Source organism: Pseudochaenichthys georgianus, chromosome 16 (assembly GCF_902827115.2).
Source record: "Pseudochaenichthys georgianus chromosome 16, fPseGeo1.2, whole genome shotgun sequence".
Classification (NCBI taxonomy): domain Eukaryota; kingdom Metazoa; phylum Chordata; class Actinopteri; order Perciformes; family Channichthyidae; genus Pseudochaenichthys; species Pseudochaenichthys georgianus.
Window position 1 is genome coordinate 44714996 of NC_047518.2, and position 21269 is coordinate 44736264.

General features: G+C 40.6%; 1 protein-coding gene and 1 long non-coding RNA gene across 4 annotated transcripts in view; one reads left to right on the plus strand and one right to left on the minus strand.

The window, feature by feature from the left end:
* Positions 1-2119: 2119 nt before the first annotated feature.
* LOC139435365 (zinc finger protein 570-like) overlaps positions 2120-21269 on the minus strand; it is a 40117-nt gene continuing 20967 nt past the window's right edge. Inside the window, exons 1-2 of one of the 2 annotated variants that reach the window (XM_071205990.1) lie at positions 16501-17214; positions 2120-4193 (exon numbers count right to left, since the gene is read on the minus strand). In XM_071205990.1, the coding sequence (XP_071062091.1) occupies positions 2779-4193; positions 16501-16750 (1665 nt within the window). In that variant the 5' untranslated portion in view covers positions 16751-17214 and the 3' untranslated portion in view covers positions 2120-2778. Of the gene's footprint in view, positions 4194-16500; positions 17215-21269 lie in introns of those variants that run through there. The other variant, XM_071205991.1, reaches the window with a different exon arrangement.
* Positions 7333-9201, plus strand: LOC139435374 (uncharacterized). 2 transcript variants are annotated; one of them, XR_011644654.1, is made up of 4 exons: positions 7333-7745; positions 8407-8485; positions 8580-8691; positions 8964-9201. It is a non-coding gene; the product is annotated as an uncharacterized lncRNA (long non-coding RNA). The 2 variants fall into 2 exon arrangements; XR_011644655.1 differs by having other exon boundaries at positions 8583-8691.

The window sequence follows — 21269 nt, forward strand, 5'->3', positions numbered from 1 at the left end:
TGACTGGAAATATTGTCTAATATCCTCTTAAAATACTCTGTCCAAGGGTATACTATTACCCGTCCCCTTGTGTGTTATGAAGGTTGTTATGCTTGTAAACGGTCTGCAGAGTCAAAACCCCTCAAAGTCCACCATGTAGGGCAGGGGTGTCAAACTCAATTTCATCGCGGGCCACATCAGCATTATGGTTGCACTCAAAGGGCCGGTTGTAACTTTAAGACTATATAAAAATACATATATAAATATATCATATATATAAAATAATGTATTATATTACATCATTGCCTCTGCATTGGATTATCATCGGATAGGGTAATAACTTCATAATTAACTACGTCTGAAAGCAGAAGTCTAGGGCAAAAGATTGCAAGTCTTTTCTGTGCGTATGTCCCAAAATGATTTAAAAAGAAAAGCCAAATTCTGGAGAAAAAAGAAATAGAAGTGACATTTTGAAATAAAAATCTAATTCTGAGAAAAAGGAATTCTATGAAAAAATGCATATTTTGAAGAAAAAAAGGCAAATTCGAGAAAAAAGTCATATTTGAGATGCATTGTGGGACATGTAGTTTATGGGCAACGTGCTTCTGCAGCATGTAACCGTATAATAAACATATTATATTCTTTGCAAGCTCTTGTGGGGCCACATAAAATGAAGTCGCGGGCCGAATGTGGCCCCCGGGCCTTGAGTTTGACACCCCTAATGTAGGGAGTAAAGCTCTAACACAAAACCTCCCCAAAACGCCTTGTTGGAGATTTCTCATGGTTTTCCTGGACATTGTGACGTCTGAACACCCAGTAGCCACGCCCAGAGTGCAGGCAGCTCACACACGCACAGTGCAGGCAGCTCTGCTGATTTCTCCTCCCTGGCTGCAGGCTGATAACAGACAGTTGGGATCGCGGCGAAATTCTCTCTGCAGACCCATTCTCACATCGTTTATCAACCTTTTTCTTACTCAATATCAAGCCACACTTATTGTTTTTACTTCGGCTGTGAGTTTGTGTGTGCTCAGGATGAGTTTGGCTGTGTTTCGCTAAACAAGGAAACAACACCTCCACCGAGCTCAGCGCGATTCACAACGTCCCGACCAATCAGAGCACACTGTGCTCACAGGGAGGGTGGGGGCTGGAGCTATTGGAGCTACTACAACGAGCCGTTAAAGGCAGAGAGTGAAATTCAGTGAATACACGTAGTTTACAGAGATGCTGTATGAGAAACCAATGAGAGTTTGGAAAATTGCACGATATAAATATATTCTATACCTCAACAATGGAAATTAAGAACTCTCACTGGTTCAGAAACTTTTTCCTTTAGTGAGTCTCTTTTATTTTCTGACTTTATGGGTATTTCATTTTATATTGAATACATAACTAGAAGAGTGCATTACATCGAATACACTTCACTATGAATCCAGAACAATACAACTGCAGGAGTATGGATACAGCGAGATGTGTGCATGCATTTGGAGCAGAATCCAGCAGAGTGGACCGTGCTGTTCATCCTATGTAATCTATATGTAAAGATAAAAGTCTATATATTTAAGATAAAGCTGTGAAACAATCTCAATAATTGGCAGCAAAAATGTAAGGTTTTTTTAATTGACATAAAAGGATACATGTTGAGATAGGAAGTTCTAATATCTTAAGAGAAGAGTTTGAATATTAAAAAACACAAACTCTTTTGGCTCCTTCCTGTCTTTCTACTTGGTCTTTCTTGGCTTTGTACTGGCTATCTTCTAGCTCTATTCAGGTTTCTGGAGTTTTTTTCTAGCTCTGTCCCTGATCATTATCAGAACCTGAAGGCTCTATACGGACTATCTTCTGGTTCTTTTCGGGATCCATCCACTATCTCTTGTCTCTGTCCAGTGAATTACACTTTTGTTACTGGAACAGGTAAAGCATACAACAGATACTTTCAGCATTATCGGAGCACAAAGTGGAAGCTTGGATGATACACTTCTAAACAATGAACACCCGCAACTTGGAAGAACTAAAGTTGGGTTTTATGCGTTCTAATATTACAATGCAAACCCATGATGTAATGGCAGTAATTAAGAATAATTGAGTCATTGAATGCTCATTTCAGTAGATTTATTCAAACAAAACATAAACATATTGGACATGGGCTCAAGACTGTAACCTCTTCACATTCTGTTGAAATGGTCAATTACTAGACATATCTTACACATTGCTGTTTTGAATCATTAATATGTTGATGACAGTTGAACTGGATGATGTAACATGTATGCCATCTGCTGGAAAGAAGACGTATCGCACTGTTGGCGTTGTTTAGACAACAAAAACGGAATGAAGCTCTCATTTCATAAACAATATTTGAGTACAGAAATCGTCCTGCAGAGAGCACACTACCCAACAGCACGTTTTTGGTCTAGCATCACTTTACAAAACATTTGCATTAAGACACTAAGACTAGCTGGTCCCTTGTAAAGGTGAGTCCACCTTAAATGAGCAGTCGGTGAACAGCAGGTGAAAGGCAGGACACGGGAACTTGATCCTGAGGAGATGTAACGATTATTAAACAAGAAATAGTCGAGTCAAGGGGTCAAAGAAAATGAAGATTTGTGATTATTAGCGAATCGGTTGCAGGTGGGTGAAATCAGGCTTGGGGAGTAACGTATTACATGTAACCGCATTAGGTCATCGGGATACAAAATAGACAAATGTATTCCCTTACAGTTACAGAAGCAACTGACGACCAACACACTTATGTCTTTTGAAACGATTATGCCATTTAAATATTTTGTCACAAACATTGCAGCTCTATTTTTCCTCTCCTGTGTGGACTCTCATGTGTTTCTTTAAACTATCACTCCGTGAAAAAGCTTTCTTACAGACTGAGCAGCTGTGTGCTTTCTCTCCTGTGTGGACTCTCATGTGTGTCTTTAAATTTCCACTAAGTGAAAAAGCTTTCTTACAGACTGAGCAGCTGTGTTCTTTCTCTCCTGTGTGGACTCTCATGTGTTTCCTTAAATCTGCACTCTGTGAAAAAGCTTTATTACAGACTGAGCAGCTGTGTGCTTTCTCTCCTGTGTGGACTCTCATGTGTTTCCTTAAATCTGCACTCTGTGAAAAAGCTTTCTTACAGACTGAGCAGCTGTGTGCTTTCTCTTTTGTGTGGACTCTCGTGTGTGTCTTTAAATGCGCACTCTGTGAAAAAGCTTTCTTACAGACTGAGCAGCTGTGTGCTTTCTCTCCTGTGTGGACACTCATGTGTTTCTTTAAGTCTGCACTCTGTGAAAAAGCTTTCTTACAGACTGAGCAGCCGTGTGGTTTCTCTCCTGTGTGGACTCTCATGTGTGCTTTTAAATGTGCATTCTGTGAAAAAGCTTTCTTACAGACTGAGCAGCTGAATGGTTTCTCTCCTGCGTGGATTCTTATGTGTGCCTTTAACTGTGCATTCTGTGAAAAAGCTTTCTTACAGACTGAGCAGCTGTATGGTTTCTCTCCTGTGTGGACTCTCATGTGTGCTTTTAAATGCTCACTCTGTGAAAAAGCTTTCTTACAGACTGAGCAGCTGTGTGGTTTCTCTCCTGTGTGGACTCTCATGTGTTTCTTTAAATGCTCACTCCGTGAAAAAGCTTTCTTACAGACTGTGCAGTTGAATGGTTTATTTTCAGCACTAGGTTGTGGATCACTGACAGATTCATGTCTATTTTTCAGTGAGTTTGAGCCTGATGCAGGTTCTCTGGTCTCCTTCCAATCAGCACTGTCTTCAGTGCCAGTTTCAGAAGAGTCTCCAGTGTCAGGTTCAGAAGAGTCTCCAGTGTCAGTTTCAGAAGAGTCTCCAGTGTCAGTTTCAGAAGAGTCTCCAGTGTCGTCCTCATTCTTTGGTTGTAAACTGCTCTCTGGATCTGAGCTCCTGGCTGGTTCTGGTCCTCGACAGTCATCTCCATCAGCTTCTGTTTCCATGTGTTCAGTTTGTCTTTGATGAGGCTGTGAGGACTGATGTTTCTCTTTATCATCTTCACTCTTCACAGGGTCAGGAGTGAAAGTGGACTTGGTGATCTCAGCCTCCTCCAGCTCCTGAAGCTGCTCTCCCTCCTGACTGATCCTGGGTTCTTCCTGTTCCTGCTTAATGTGTGGGGGGGGCACTGGGTCCTCCGGGTCCAGAATGGGGCTCCACTCCTGCTGGTCAGGGAGAAACTCTTCTTTAACCACCACCAGCAGCTGGACATCTGCAGGAAACACACAGAACAAACTGTTAAGTGTTAGCATTTAAAAATCTAATCACCATTACAATTACAATGGGAGACATTTTGCAGCCCTAATTAATGCCTTTGTTTTTATATTTTCACATTATCTTTCTTAGTCCCACCTATTGTGTATTTGTGTTGGCTCAATTCATGCTTATGTAGGCCCGCCCCTTTCCACTTCCAGTTAAAAATGAAAACGTTTTTTCTTCTTCCGGCCTAGCACTAGCTGCAATGTAAACAATGAATTGTATTTGGGATCGTTCACAGATACACTACGCCTACAGTAGAGAATTACAATACTCTGTTACAAATAAAAATCCTGCATTCAAACCTTATTTAAGTAAAAGTATGCAAGTATTAACCTGTTAAGCCCCGAGCCTGTTTTTCAGGTCTCAGGCTCGAAAATGATAGTGAAAACCACCCTTGAATGATGGGATGGTAGACTAAAAGCTTTAGGAATCCAAACTACAACATATAATGAGTACCCTGTATCAAGATCGATGGAAAGGGGAACTCCCACATACTCCTTATTTGGGTGTGTGTGTGTGTGTGTGTGTGTGTGTGTGTGTGTGTGTGTGTGTGTGTGTGTGTGTGTGTGTGTGTGTGTGTGTGTGTGTGTGTGTGTGTGTGTGTGTGTGTGCGTGTGTGTGTGTGTGTGTGTGTGTGTGTGTGTGTGTGTGTGTGTGTGTGTGTGTGTGTGTGTGTGTGTGTGTGTGTGTGTGTGTGTGTGTGTGTGTGTGTGTGTGTGTGTGTGTGTGTGTGTGTGTGTGTGTGTGTGTGTGTGTGTGACTGACGCATAGCCAAAACCAGAAGCTGCGATAACTGTTTTGTTTTGGTAAAAATGGTTTCTATCGTCAATTAGCTGAGATTATTCCCTTTAATCTGGTAGAACACATTAATAGGTTCTTAAATATTAAGATCCCCTGAGACACAGTGTAGTGAAAAAAAAAGTACCCGCCGAGGGAGACCTTGGGGCTTAACAAGTTAACAGAACATTTGACGGCACCTTCTTATGTAATGTAATGATGGTGCAGTAAAATGTTCCCTCTCTGTGTTTAATGTATGATGTTTCTTGATTATTTCGTATGTTGCATTTTACTGCTGTACATGTTTAAAGTTGTGCTTGTATAAATGATTATAGATGAGGGAACCTGCTAAATATTAAAATGTGTGTGTTTTATATACAGTACCAGTCAAAGTTTGGACACACCTTCTCATTCAATGTTTTTTGTTTATTTTAATATGATTCTACTTTGTAGATGAATACTGAAGACATCAAAACTATGAAAGAACACATATGGAATTATCTAGTTAACAAAAAAGTGTTAAAAAATCAAGAATATGATTTTTATTTTAGATTCTTCAAAGTAGCTCCCTTTTGCCTTGATGACAGCTTTGCACCCTCTTGGCTTCTCTCAGTCAGCTTCATGAGGTGGAAACCTGGAATGGTTTTCAATGAACACGTGTGCCTTGTCAAGAGTCAATGTGTGGAATGACTTGCCTTCTTAATGTGCTTGAGACCATCAGTTGTGTTGTGCAGAGGTAGAGTTAGTGCACAGTGGAAAGCCCTATTTGACTGCTGTTTTAATCCATATTATAGCAAGAACGACTCAACCCAGTAAAGAGAAACGACCGTCCATCATCACTTTAAGAAATGAAGGTCAGTCGATCCGGAAAATGTCAAGAACTTTGAATGTATCCTCAAGTGCAGTCGCAAAAACCATCGAATACTATGATGAGACTGGCTCTCATGAGGACCCCCCGGGAAAGGAAGAGCAAGAGTTACCTCTGCTGCAGAGGATAAATACATCAGAGTTACCGGCCTCAGAAACCGCAAATTAAAAGCACCTCAGATTAGAGCCCACATAGATGATCAAAGAGCTCAAGGAGCAGACAATCTTAAAGGTCCCATGACATGGCCATTTCTACTGATCATAATTCCATTGTTGAGGTCTACTAGAATAGATTTACATTGTTCCAAAACCACATTGGTTTCTCATAAAGCATCTCTGTATAGTATGTGTATTCACTCTGTCCTACACGCCTTGTTGGAGCTCCTGCTGCTCCAGCTGACTCAAATAAGGAAATATATGATACATTATGATTAGGGATGTCCCGATCACCTTTTTTTGCTCCCGATCCGATTCCGATCATTTGATTTTGACAATCTGCCGATACCGATTTTTCCCGATCCGATCTTTATGCAATGCATTAAGAGAAAAAAAAGGTAACAGATAACGGCTGGTCATCCAACGCGATGAATTCAGCTATCTTGGCTGTTATTTTTTTGGCCTTTTCACTTTTCTGGGGCAGTTTCTCTTTCCTTTTAAAAGTCTCTGAAAGTGTTGGTTGTTTCAGTGCCGTTACCTGAGTGCCCGCTGTGTACTCGTCGTGTTGTTGTTGGTGTTTGTTTCTCAGGTGGCGTATTAGATTGGTCGGGTTGAACGTAGCTCTGTTCTTTCCACCACGCGGAACCTCTGCCTTGCAAACATTGCATCTGGCTGTTACACTGCCTTCGCTTTCACTAGACACTGCACCCACTCTGTTGCCAGATTTGAGAGAAATAAGCAACCAGGTCTATGAAAACAAGCCTAAAGAAAGCAACACGATGTTGTGTAATTTTAAACCAAAACGAAGTCCTCAGGATGACTTTAAAACGTGAACATGGTCATTTTTGTTTTGTAACATTAAATAAAATAATAAAAATATTTTATATAAAAAAAAAAAATTTAAAAAAGAATCCTGATCCCCGATTTTTTTCTCCCGATTCCGATCTTTTGAAAATCGCGTGATCGGCTCCGATCCCCGATCACGTGCTTTTTCGGATCGGGACATCTCTAATTATGATGTGATATGCTGCGGACTGTACTGTTACTTTGATCCGGTTACTTATGTTGTGGCAGATATTTAATTAAGCTTTCTAAACGCTAATGTTATATTAGTCAGATTGCTCTGAAGATGGGAGGTGATATTCTATTAAAGAGCTTACGAAATGCTTTTAGCACCTGTTAGTGGGCTTAGTATATGATAGAGGTTGCATTTGTATTGTGGAATGTGCCATATGATTTTTTTATTATTGATCTATTTTTAATAAATAACGATTATAACAGCATACAAAAGTTGTCAGTTAGTAACAATCGTTCGTTGCGCCGGAAACATCAACTTCGGCCATTTCCGGCGGTGACGTCATGAGTGGAACACAGCTGAGCTCAGTCCCGTTTGAATGCATTGAAGGGCCAAATATTACGACAAAGGATGCACAGCAATAAGACGCCAAGAATAATTGGCAAGCGATATGTTGTATGGGGATGTGGGGCCGTCTCAACATCTGGTTATGGGATGTTTTTGTGGCCAAAAAATGATCAAATGTTGCGTATATGGACAAAACAAGTGCGTCGTACGAGGCGGACCTTTGCTAGACCAGGTAACCCGGGGTCGATGAAACCGACGATGTGTGGGGCAGCACATCAAGAGATCGTGTTTCGAACAATCAACAATGCCCGCTAAGGAGAGAGAGTAAACGCTTTCTCGAAGGTTCGTTTTGCTTTCTTACAACGTTACGTTAACTCAACCTTACGTTTGCCATGAGGCTATGTTACTTCCCTTAAGAGCTAGCTGTCTTAGCTAACAACAGTTAGCAGCTAACGTTTTCTGCAGTTTGTGTTTCCACTGAAAAACGTGATGTAGTTATTTAAGGGTAAGTTAACTAAACGTTATCTTACAAGTAGAGAAAGTTAAGTTGTGTTTAAAATCGTCAATGTAATGCACGTTAAAGGTTTTGTGTTGAGCATGAAGTTAGCTTTACTGTAGCTCACCAAAGGTTAGCATGTTAAGCTGCACTTTCTGTGGCAGCTCGCTTAATACAAAGAGGGATTTTGTGCTTCATTGTAAACTTTTCTTACAAATGTGTGTTAATCTACCTGAAATTGTAGGGACAGTTTTTTTCTACTCAACTATACAGACCATTGTTGAGGAGATGCAAAACATACTGTAAATGAGTTGGGTCTGACATATAGATGTTACTTTGCTGCTAAAAAATGAAACATTATCAGATGAGGACATCACCAAAGTGTGTGAGTCTGTCAGGGGATTTGATCTGTTCTCTGCGTGTCGTACAGGGCCTGGACACACTGCTCTGGTATGAATTAAAAATATAATTGTAAAATGTATGTCTCTCGCTCTTGTCATCATTCAGGCTTTGCATTTGAACTCCTATGACTGGTTGCGGACTTGAAGGGAACGACTCCATGGCCTTCCTGACATCCAGGAAAAAGGTGAGATTCTAATCCATTTCAATGCCAACAGCAAGTCATTGTTTTTAACTTTTTTAATATGATTTTTTTGGGGAATTTCTGTTTTATTGGATAGTAGAGATCTACTGGAACCTAACACCAGAGAGAGAGAGATAGAGGGAGGAGATGATATGCAGCAAAAGGCCGAGCCGGATGGTTGCTGCTCCGTGTGGAGCGTGTTCTATCAGGTAAAGCACGTTGGTACCCAGTTATTTATGGTATTGAGTTTGAATTTAGCCTTTGGAAGGTCATTTCCTGAAAAAAACATTTATTTGTCTCAACATTCCTGTAATAATTTGTTTTTTATTGTTGATATTGTTTTGTTCTTTATTTTTGTTGTGAGAATCACTTTGCAATTGTGTAAGTGCTAGCTATATACATAATTATACTAATATTATTGTTGTTACCATCATTACCATTATTAAAAAAAAATCTTTGTTTTCTTTATTTATCGCTGCAGAAAGGATCATGCCAGCCCACATCAAACACCTGATCAAGAACTTGTGAATCTTCAGGCAGAAAAGATGAAAACACCTGTTCAAAGTTCCAGTTTCCTGTACATGGAACCATGCCTGTCCTCTGTTCCACATGTCTTCAGTCAGTCCTGAGGCCTGTACTACGAAGCAGGATGTTCTCTTCGCGGCTAACTTCAGGGAAAACTCCGGCTTTCCGGTCCTACGAAGCTGGTTCTCTTTTTAGCGGGCTAGATTTCCATGGTAACTTATGCTGAACGGCTAAACTGCCCCGGAGCAGGTTAGGTTGCAGGCTAAGAGCTCAACTCAGTGAAAGCACTGCCTGCTGACCAATCAGAGCTCAGTGTGCGGAGTTTAAAGCGATCAAGTCATATTACAGGAGAAAGGAAATACAGAAAAGCTGCCGTCGCAGGAAAGACGGCCGGCAGAAATCACCGACTGTGTGAACGTGAACATTAATAGAATATCACCTCCATCTTCAGAGCAATCTGACTATTATAACATTAGCGTTAAGAAAGCTTACTTAAATATCGGCCACAACATAAGTAACCGGATCAGAGTACATTAAGTACAGTCCGCGGCATATCACTTCATAATATATCATATATCTCCTGATCTGAGTCAGCTGAGCCGTATCTGGCCGTGCAACACTCACAGTGTCACATACTGGATGCAGAAGTATTATTTTAAGCAACACATTAAGTTGAGGAAACACTCGAGTCAAATGTAATGAAAGTCAGGTCGTGTTTTAGACGGGCAGTGATATCATAAACCTGTTAATGTACGCATTCAAACACGTGTTCTGTTCCAGCTGTGTTCACCTTGCAGGTGCAGCTCTGTGGCTTTGATCCTGATCAAGTGTTTAAGTCATGGATGTTTAAAGTTTAACTTCTTCATATTTGACTAGTATTAAAGTGCACTTTTCATTCAGGAAGTATGACGCTGCGCTGTCGGTACGCTTCTCCATGTTTTGTGATTGGTCGAATGCTCCAGATACCACCCCTTTCATGTGAACGCGCACCTCACTAGATAGGACACGGCTGGCTTGAGCGATCCACTTGATAACCCGCGTCGTAGGACCGTTTAGCGAGAGCACGTATGTTTTGGATTAGGCCAACCGGCTAACTCAAACATATCCAGGTTAGGTTGAACCGGCTTCGTAGTACAGGCCTCTGGACCCTATGACTCGGACACTAGTTCTACCAAGGCTTATTAGAGGTAAGAGTGGTAGGAGAGGAGTGGAGTTATCTTTGTATTTAGGCTGCAAGTCGACAAAGGTGATCAGATGCTAATAATGATCCGATTCATTTGATATTGATTGTCTGCCAATACCGAATCCTGATCCGATTCTTCTATTTCCCAGATAATACAGCTGCACCGTGTACACTCGCTCTATTTGTTTTTGCCATTGTAATTCACCATAAGCAATTGTTGACTGTAACGTCTAGACTCTATGCCAACCAACTGTAATTTGTAATGTATTATACTTTAACTGTTCTGGCAACCACAGCAGCCCAAATGTTAACGTAAATATTAAGTTTTCTTTTTACAGTGTACTTATATCTGTACATTTCTTTTCAGTTTGCTTCAAGAAGTGGCTTCAACAGACAGAAGTGCAGGTCAGATTGGGAAAGGCTGCACGCTACACAACGGGAAACATTATAGACATGAACAAGGAAAAACAACAAACACTTTCTTTGTTGCCTTGTTCTTATCATACATAGTGTTACGGTTTTTGTTACCATTTAAATATTGAATTCTATGTATTACTTTTATTTTAAATCAAATGCACCGGTTTTAGATAATATATTTATTTTGATGTGTAGGTTGATTTGCAGGTTGGTTGTTATTTGTATAATTATTGTATTGTTACTGTGTATTTTATTATATTAACTAGCTATTTATTAAATTAAAATACTATTATGAACACTATACAATGTCTTTATTTTGTAGATACCAGAATACATGACACAATGAATCTTTGTAATATATTTATGTTCTCTTGTTTAAATAATCATACCAGTATTTAATGTATGCTGGTCACCTGGAATCCTGGTAAGCTCCCAGCAGGGTATATTTAATACTATTATTAAACATAAGCTGGTGATAGATGGATAAACCAGCCATCCTGGCCAGCTGAAGTGTCCAAAACCCCTCTCCAGCCAACCATTCCAGCCTAATATATACTGGCTGGTCAATTTACAACAGCCTGACCAGCTATATGTATCTAAACTGGTTATTTCAGCAGAGTCATTATTATTTATTTACTATTTTTTGAGAATCTCTGAATTTTAGTCAAATGTATATACCAGTCTCTGTTCTGTTGCCTGAGCCAAGTTTGCCTGCTACATTACGGTGTATTATTATTTATTTACTATTTATTGAGAATCTCTATGAATTAAAGTCAAATGTATACCAGTCTGTGTTCTGTTGCCGCATCGGATCTCCGCCAAATGAGTCTTGTCTGTCACTCGATTCTGTCTCCAGAGTCCGACATCAGCCACAGAGGTAGTGTATTATTCAACAGGTGTTCTACTCGTGACGTGCGTGACGTCACTAACCGGCGAAAGCTGTTTTGTTCGGAGCGGTCGTGTAACATCGGAAGTGAGCATGGAAAGTTGTAATAAACCACGATTTATAAATACTGCGGGCATATTGTCATGAATGACATGATTTCCCATTAATAATAGTATATATATTATCGTAATAAGAACAGTATTGTCCTTCATTTCGTAAGCTCTTTAATGTTCACGTTCACACAGTCAGTTGATTTGCCGTCTTTCCTGCAACGGCAGTTTTTCTGCATTTCCTTTCTCTTGTAATATGACTTGATCGCTTTAAACTCCGCACACTGAGCTCTGATTGGTCAGCAGGCAGTGCTTTCACTGAGTTGAGCTCTTAGCCTGCAACCTAACCTGCTCCGGGGCAGGTTAGCCGCACAGCATAAATTACCATGGAGATCTAGCCCGCTAAGAAGAGAACCAGCATCGTAGGACCGGAAACAGAGTTTTCCCTGATGTTAGCTCGCTAAGCGAAAATCCTGCTTCGTAGTACAGGCCTCTGGTGGTCCAGTTTTCGCGGCTTTATTTAGTTTCCCATAGGGTATTTATTTGATTTCTGGTTAGGGGAGGGAAACTCTGGGTCCTACGGCCCGTGGTGTGGCTGGCTCGGGTTACCTACTTCTGTTTGTTTCTTTTGGCCAGTCCTCCAGACCTCTTTTCGTTTGCCGGATTGCTTGTGTGAGTAAACAGCTGTACTTCAATAAATGATCGTAATCAAGTACTGGTTTTTGCGTGTATTATTTTATGTTGCGGGTCTCCCCACGAGCCACTACCACGGAGTAGAGGGCGGGTCGTAACAATAGACATGTATTTTCTGTGTTAGAGTTTTACTCTCTACTGGGTGTACTTTGAGGGTTTGTGACTCTGCAGACCGTTTGCAGAAAAAGCTACATAACACACAAGGGGACGGGTAATAAATAGGAAAAGCATGACATGGGACCTTTAACATGCACTGTTCAGAGGAGACAGCGTGAATTAGGCCTTCATGGTCCAATAGCTGCAAAGATCCACTACTGAGGATGAACAAAAAGAAGAGGAGAATTGTTTGGGCCAAGAAACACAAGGATTGGACATTAGACCAGTGGATATCTGTACTTTGGTCTGATCGGTCCAAATTAGAGATTTTTGGTTCCAACCTCTGAGTCTTTGTGAGTCGCACAGAAGGTGAGCGGATGGTTTCTGCATGAGTGGTTCCCACTGTGAAGCATGGAGGAGGAGGTGAGATGGTGGTGGGGGGGTCTTTGCTGGTGTCACTGTTGGTGATTTATTCAGAATTCAAGGCATCCTTAACCAGCATGGCTACCGCAGCCTTCTGCAGTAGCCAGCAAAATATAAATCATATTCTGGATTTTTTAACACTTTTTTGTTTACTAGATAATTCCATATTTGTTCTTTTATAGTTTTGATGTCTTCAAAATAAATCTACAAAGTAGAACCAATTTAAATAAATACAAAACTTTGAATGAGAAGATGTGTCCAAACTTTGGAATGCGTCTAATACTAGTGTATATCTCTCTCAAAATATATATTCTGTGTATATATATATATATATATATATATAGAGAATATATTATAAATACATGTTGGCAATAATTGATTGATGAGATTTTACATTAATTTACATAAACGTTTTAATTACTTAATGACCTTTGTACTAGTTCCCTTATTCTTTAACAAGTAACATTTTAGATGTGTTTAATTTATTATTGAACATATGTATTGATTGATTTCTTTATGAATTATTCTCGAGCAATTTGAATTAATCCAAAGTATTTATTTGCATTTGCTTTTTCACATTTAAAAAAAAAGGTGAATAAAGAAGCACATTAAAACTAAATTATCAAATTATGTCACATTTAACCAACTAGTGCCTACATGTATGGGTAATATTTAAATCAGTAGATTAAATGGCATATTATTCAATGTATGGATTTTTATAAATATATTTATTTTTGGTAGGTTTGCTCTTCCGTAATACATTTTAATTATCATAATAAAGTGCATGTGTCTAATAATACTTACATACAGTACTTTAACTTGTAAATCCAATTAAAGTTTATTTATAAAGCACATTTAAAAGCGATTTTTGGTCGGGCCAACGTGCTGTACATGTAATAAATACTACAATCACATAAAAACACATTACTACAATCACAATAAAAGACAATACATTACAACAGATATATAAAAAAAAAAACTAGGGTCTGGGCCGACCTCACATGGAGGGGCAGAGTGTTCCAGAGCCTAGGGCCAGCTGCTGCGAAGGCTCGGTGCCCTCGGGTTTTGAGCCTGGTCTTGGGCACTATCAGCAGCTCTGGCTGGGTTGTAGCGCTGGAGCAGTTCAGCTATATAGGCCGGAGCCAGCCCATTTAGGGCTTTGAAAACAATAATGGAGTATTTTCACAGTGTGGTGTTTGTACTTTTACTTCAGGATCTACTACCTGTGTTCCGGTTTAACTGGTTCCCCGATCAACTGGTTGACAGATGTGGAGGCGTGGCCTTCGACTGAAATACACATTTCGATCGCTTCTTCTGTCGTTTACATACATCTTTTGGTATATTTGGCTGGATAGGAACACTTTGATGCACATTCAGTACCAGTGTGTGAGGTTGTGGTTACGATGGCGATATCCGGACGCGAACAGCGAGGACTACAAAAAGAAAAACGAGTTGACATGGGCATGTCTGTTCAAAACATTGCGAGCTCCAATAAATCATTTAAACCAGCTATTGTTGTCAGACTTATTACTGAATATCGTTCTTAATGTGATACCAAGTCCATCTGAGACCTGTGTACACCTTCTGACAGCCTCCCAGTGAAGCACACGTTGTTTACTCACAGTTTGAAAGCAGCGTGGAGAAGTCTTCAGCTGTGTTAAACTGTGACCCTCTCAGGTAAACTGTGATCCGCCCAGATTAAACGGTGTTACATCTTCTGTGGCTATCTACCAGCGATCATGTTTAATATGAAAGACACACACATACATCCCTTATAAAAACGGCATTCTGCAGCACTCATCCAGATAACATGTGACTGTTAACTCGTTTTGCAAAGATAGCAGCAGAAATATTTAGACTTGAAAATGCTGATGGGTCGGCAAACAATATTAGGAATCTTCTATTCCAACTACATAATATTCAGTGTCCATCGACATGAAAATAACAAAAAAGTTCATGCTGGACTCAAACCCGAGTCCCAACAGCGAAAGTCACTCCAGCCCTGCACGTTATGAGTGCGCCGCGGATCAACACGACATATCGAACCACCACACTACAACATTTTAGATTAACCTTGTTAAAAAGTTCCAGAAAAATGCAACCCGACCATCATTTATAATGTGAGCGAATGTATGTACACTTTAAGCCATAATATACATATTATAATATAGTATACTGACTGAGGTCTGTATCAAGCCTCATTAAGACCCACCGAGATCAGATATCCTTGTTTATACGGGTATCAAATCGACTCGACATCATATTAATAACGATATATGATACAAATGTAAGACTGACAACAAGAATAGTTTGTAAAGGATTTATTGACGTTAGAATTATTAACAAAGCACTTATATACTAATAACGGAATGGCTTATCTAAAGCCAGTTGAGTAGCACTTTAAATGTTTTGGCTCTATGAAACCTGATGTACTTTATGATTATGTTTTCTTCAAGTTTGTATCTTCTTGGTCTTATGCACTTATTGTAAGTCGCTTTAGATAAACGTGTCAGGTAAATGCAATGTCATGTAATGTAATTGACGTGAGTGTTTTGAACACTGTTATTTTATTTTTGATTCTCTGGGAAGTATCGTGTTGATCCGTGGCGCACTCATAACGTGCAGGGCTGGAGTGACTTTCGCTGTTGGGACTCGGGTTTGAGTCCAGCATGAACCTTTTTGTTATTTTCATGTCGATGGACACTGAATATTATGTAGTTGGAATAGAAGATTCCTAATATTGTTTGCCGAGACCAAGATTAATGACCCATCAGCATTTTCAAGTCTAAATATCCCTGCACACGCAGCAATGACATTTCTGCTGCTATCTTTGCAAAACGAGTTAACAGTCACATGTGATCTGGATGAGTGCTGCAGAATGCCGTTTTTATAAGGGATGTATGTGTGTGTCTTTCATATTAAACATGATCGCTGGTAGATAGCCACAGAAGATGTACACAGTTTAATCTGGGCGGATCCCATTTTCCCATGGGCGAATCACAGTTTACCTGAGAGGGTCACAGTTTAACACAGCTGAAGACTTCTCCACGCTGCTTTCAAACTCTGAGTAAACAACGTACGCTTCACTGGGAGGCTGTCTGAAGGTGTACACATGTCTCAGATGGACTTGGTATCACATTAGGAACGATATTCAGTGATAATTCGGGCAACAATAGCTGGTTTTAAGGATTTATTCGAGCGGATCACAGCTTAACACAGCGGAAGACTTCTCCACGCTGCTTTCAAACTGTGAGTAAACAACGTGTGCTTCACTTGGAGGCTGTCTGAAGGTGTACACAGGTCTCAGATGGACTTGGTATCACATTAAGAACGATATTCAGTAATAAGTCTGACAACAATAGCTGGTTTAAATGATTTATTGGAGCTCGCAATGTTTTGAACAGACATGCCCATGTCAACTCGTTTTTCTTTTTGTAGTCCTCGCTGTTCGCGTCCGGATATCGCCATCGTAACCACAACCTCACACACTGGTACTGAATGTGCATCAAAGTGTTCCTATCCAGCCAAATATACCAAAAGATGTATGTAAACGACAGAAGAAGCGATCGAAATGTGTATTTCAGTCGAAGGCCACGCCTCCACATCTGTCAACCAGTTGATCGGGGAACCAGTTAAACCGGAACACCTGCAGCAAGTGCTGATAAAGGGTCTAAAGTGTTATTAATGTGATAATAAAGTGCTACTGAAGAGTGTAAAGTGTTAATTAAGGGTAAAGGGAACAGACCTGCTCTGTGTATCCGAAGCTGAGGCTGTAAAACAGCGTCCAGAAGTTGCTGGAGTCTCTTGTTCTCCTCTTTGGAAAGAGACAGCTCCTCCTCGTACTGGGCTATCGTTTTTTCAAACAAAGCAAATATCTCTTCAGCAATAGCAGTGAGTCGCTGCTTCTTCAACGACAGCAGCATTTGGACTTTACTCATGTTTACTAGATCACCTTTTCCTGCAAGCTCCGTTAAACACACTGTTTCTCTCTCCATCAAACTCTCAATCTGACTGGCGTTGCTAACGTGTTTCCAGCTAGCATGCTAAGCTAGCTCCTATAGTCCGAGGTAAACACTCCAGAAAAAAAGAGCACACAGTCCATTCAGAGGTTTATCCAAACACGCAGATGATGGATCAGTAGTGCTGGAGCTCACACACACTTTCTCAGGAACACAGAGAGAGAGAACCGGAGCGACGAGACGCTGTGACCGAATACAATGTGGGACGAACAACTGCTGATAGTAGGCTTGTTTGAGACGCGTTGCGGCTCGCCTCGAAAGTAGACGAGAGTAGCCGATCGCAGCCGGGGGAGGTCTCAAAAAGCTCGCCTGAAGTCGGACAGCTCGGAGTCGGCTTCTTCATCTTTTTCTTCTTCTCTCGGTTTTTTGGCGGATTGCAAACAGCTTGAAGGTGCATACCGCCACCTCCGGAGTCGGCTTGACTCGGTTTGCATTTATAAAGAATGCACACATGTGTTTAATCGTTAATGTCAGATATGTACTAAGTAAATACATTTGTTCCTGCTCAAGATTAGATTCAACTTTATTGTTATTGCACATATTACAGGTACTGAGACAACGAAATGCAGTTTAGCTTCCAACCAGGTGCAACAAGCAGTAAAGTGGAAAGTAATGTACACAATCTACAGAATAACATATAGAATGAATTGAATGATGAATAAACAGTGGGGTATGAATGAATACACTAGATATCAGCCTGTGAGCAGTATGAACAGTGGGGTATGAATACACTAGATATCAGCCTGTGAGCAGTATGAACAGTGGGGTATGAATACACTAGATATCAGCCTGTGAGCAGTATGAACAGTGTGTATGAATATGCTAAGATATATAAAGTATGAACACGGTAAGCAGTATAGTATAAAATATATAGATATTAATTTCATGATGATAAACATTGTGGAACAATGATGAAAAATGGGAATGGATGTGGCGACCTAAAACTGACACAAAACAACAACAAACTTTTGCCAGCCAATTGGAGAGCTTCATCAGCAGCACGTGGTAAAAACCACCAATGAGCGCTCAGCTCGAGATACCAGCGAGTCGTTTCCCATCAAGCATTTCGCTTCCGCAGCTCGTGGAGAGCAACTGCGCCAACTCGCCTCGCCTCGCTCTCAAGGCTGCGGGCGTCTTTGTCCCGCGAGATTTCAAAGTCTCATGTGGGCGAGCCTGCAGAGCAAGTCGGACAAAATGACTAACCATCATGCAACGCACTAGCAAGACGTTGATCGCAACTGCGCAGGTCTGCGCAGGTCTTGCTTGTCTCAAACAAGCCTATTCTATTACCGTAGGCAGTTGTATCAGGGGCGTGGCCTTTGTCGAATACAGAGTGGAGCTGGCTGTGTCTGCGAGCAGGAAGAAGAGGGAGGGTTTATCAAACTCTGGTTGCGTTCCGATAATACAAAAATCAGCTCCTAAATTCTAACCCTATCTCCTATTCCTTGACCTCTGAGTGAAACGTCACGGGGTTAAGGGATAGTGGATAGGAGAATTCAAAAGGACTTAGGAGAAGAGACCGCGGTACTTTAGAGAATCCGAATGCACTTTCACTTTCCGACGTGTTTATGATGCGCCAGCGGACGTCATGAATGTGCGTCTGCTGCTGTGGGGAAACTACAGTTTTCTATACAGCGGACTACAACATGGATGTTTAATAAGAACGAGGGACTGATGTAAACTCATCTAGAGACTCTGCACCGTGCTCTGATGCTGTTGTTTTATGCTTTATGAACGTGCACACAGAGAAACATATTCTTCATGACCAAAGTTGGAATTGAAATAAAAAAGGAAAGTGAAACTTATGCTCGTCACCCTCTCCCTCCGGTCCACATTAATACCAATGATCCCAACACGTATGGTTGTATGAACTAAAGATCTTAAAATCAATACAGATGTATTTATTATAAACGTTAGTCCTTAACATCTATCACTGTGTATATCACCATTCAAACATCTTTTAAAAGTTGAACAAACCCCACACAGCTCAGTGAAATGTTGACTTTATTTGATCATTTCAGTAAAAACTAACATTCATATTTCTCTCTTTGATTATAATACTGATGAACGTTCAGAAAAAAGCACTTTGGCAACTTACCACATACGTTTTAAAATGCTTAATAAGCACCGTAACTTTCATGATATCATTTCTCCGTCATAATCGGTTGTTTCCGTGAACGGCCGACTGTTGTGAGGGCAAATGCTGCGGCTGCAATGCATTGTGGGGCAGCATTTTCTCCTCTCCTTTCGGTTAGGGAGGTCCATGTGGTTCCTAAGCTAAAGGAGGTTATAAAGGAAGTTTGAAACCTCCTTTCCTTTCATTTGGAGAATTGGAACGGCACTTATCATGGCTGCCAGTGACGTACTTCCGGGTCATTTCACTCCGTTAGGAAGGTTCCTAAGCTAAATGGACTATTAGAATGCAACCTCTGACTCATTCCAGGAGGACGAGCAGCGCTGACACGGAACTATTTCCTCATTTGCAAACGGAGCATCGCTTACAACCTGCTCAACATTTGAAAACAGTCCTCAGCTGTAAAATATTTGTTTTAAATTCAGGCTTTTGTAGCACACAGCTCCACACTCATGGTAGCAGTGGTGTAAGAAGTACTCAGATATTCTACTAAAGTAAAAGTAGAAATACTACAGGGTAAAAATACTGTGTACAAAAGCATTGGTATCAAAATATACTTAAAGTACCAAAAGTAATAGTGCTCCTTATGCATCATGGCCCTTTTCAGAATCGTATATATATATTGAGTTACTGGCAGAGCCGGCCCGACCCATTAAGCGACATAAGCGGCCGCGTAGGGCCCCGCAGCCACTAAGGGGCCCCCTAGCAAAAAATAAATAAATCTCAGTACACCGTCGCCGTGATATGTATGTTTAATTAATTGTGTTAATATGCCTAGATTGCCTACTCTCAAAGTCATGTATTATATTATTGAGTCAATAATATAATACATTAACCGTGCTTTACCTGAACCTCATCATGACACAAGAGAGGACGGCAGGATTGTAATTTCCTGTGTTCAGTGAATGCAACAGAGGCAAGACATCAGACCAACCAGAGAGTTGAATGAAAATAAACATCTGTCTTATTGGCTGACAGGTACCTATCCTGTGAGCTGTGACAATGTTTAAAATAAACTGTCAGTCGGACTCAGAGTTTTTGAAGAAGGACATAAGAAAACATTTTCTTAAAAAAGACGACAATTCTCAAGTGGTGGCTCACACAACAACCCCAGAGCCACCACTTGAGCCAGGCATGAACAAGGTATGTAAATGTCAGTAAACTCCCAAGTTATGCGAACATGTAAGCAAAGCATAAATTACAGCTACGTTGACGTTACTTTGCATTGCGGGGGGAAGCTAAACCGTTAGCAAGTAGCTATAGCTAGCCAGATATATTAAATAAACACTTTGTCAGACAATCTAAATGTAATGTTTTTTAGCGTTACCTGGTGATTTCAAAGAAAGCTCTCTGGGAAAGGTTGACTTACTGTTCGACATGAAGCTAGAAGCTACCTTACAGTACACAGTTGATCCTGAGTCCTGTCAGTTCAAGTGTTTCATAGTTAGCTTAGCTAAGCATCAACCTAGCACTGAAATATATGGATGTTATGTGACAGTATTTCTGAGAAAAAGTCAGCTGAAATGGTGGCATAGTTGCTACTGCTTTACGTGTCAACAGCATGTTTGAACGTATTGCAGCAGTAAATGTGGCTGTTTGGCCACTGACGTTGCCATAACAACACCTGAATTTAAATGTGCAACCTCTTTTTGTGACAGATTTTTGTAAGAAATTATAATTCTTTTGAATGATATTCCTGTTGACGGCTAGTTTCTATGTGAACATTATGAGATGGACAGCCAGAGAGAATAAATGAAAAACAGTTATGAAATACTATATGACAAAACAAGAATATAGTCTAAGTGATTTGTAAAATATCCATAAAGAAAAATCTGTTTACAGTTCTGTTTCATATGGGTGTTGAGAGATGTATCCATAGATCTCTTAATTTTGCTCTCAAAGTGCACCAGATTGATGCTTTTAACTTCAATATTTAAAAAAAAATCTTCCCAGGGGAGCATGCCCCCGGACCCCCCAAGATGAGGTGAGGATCCCCCTATAGGTTAGGTCCACAGTGTTTACATGCTTATTTATACAATATGTGTGCTTATTAGGGGTCGACCGATTATCGGCCAGGCCGATTATCGGGGCCGATATTCCTCATTTGACCGATTATCGGTATCGGCCTTTTTTTTATAAAATTGCCGATAACACTTTGGCTCTGATGCGGCCGTTTCTCTGTCTGCAGTCACCACTCTCTGTACACGAGCAATGTCCCGCCCACAGCGCTATCTGATTTTCCGGGCGGGAGCCAGCCATAGAGGCGGGACCTTCTCAGATTACAGGCAGGTGCGAAGAACGCAGACACAGACAGAGGCAAGCAGCAGCGCTGAGCGGCAGAGACAAACATGTGTTTCGAAG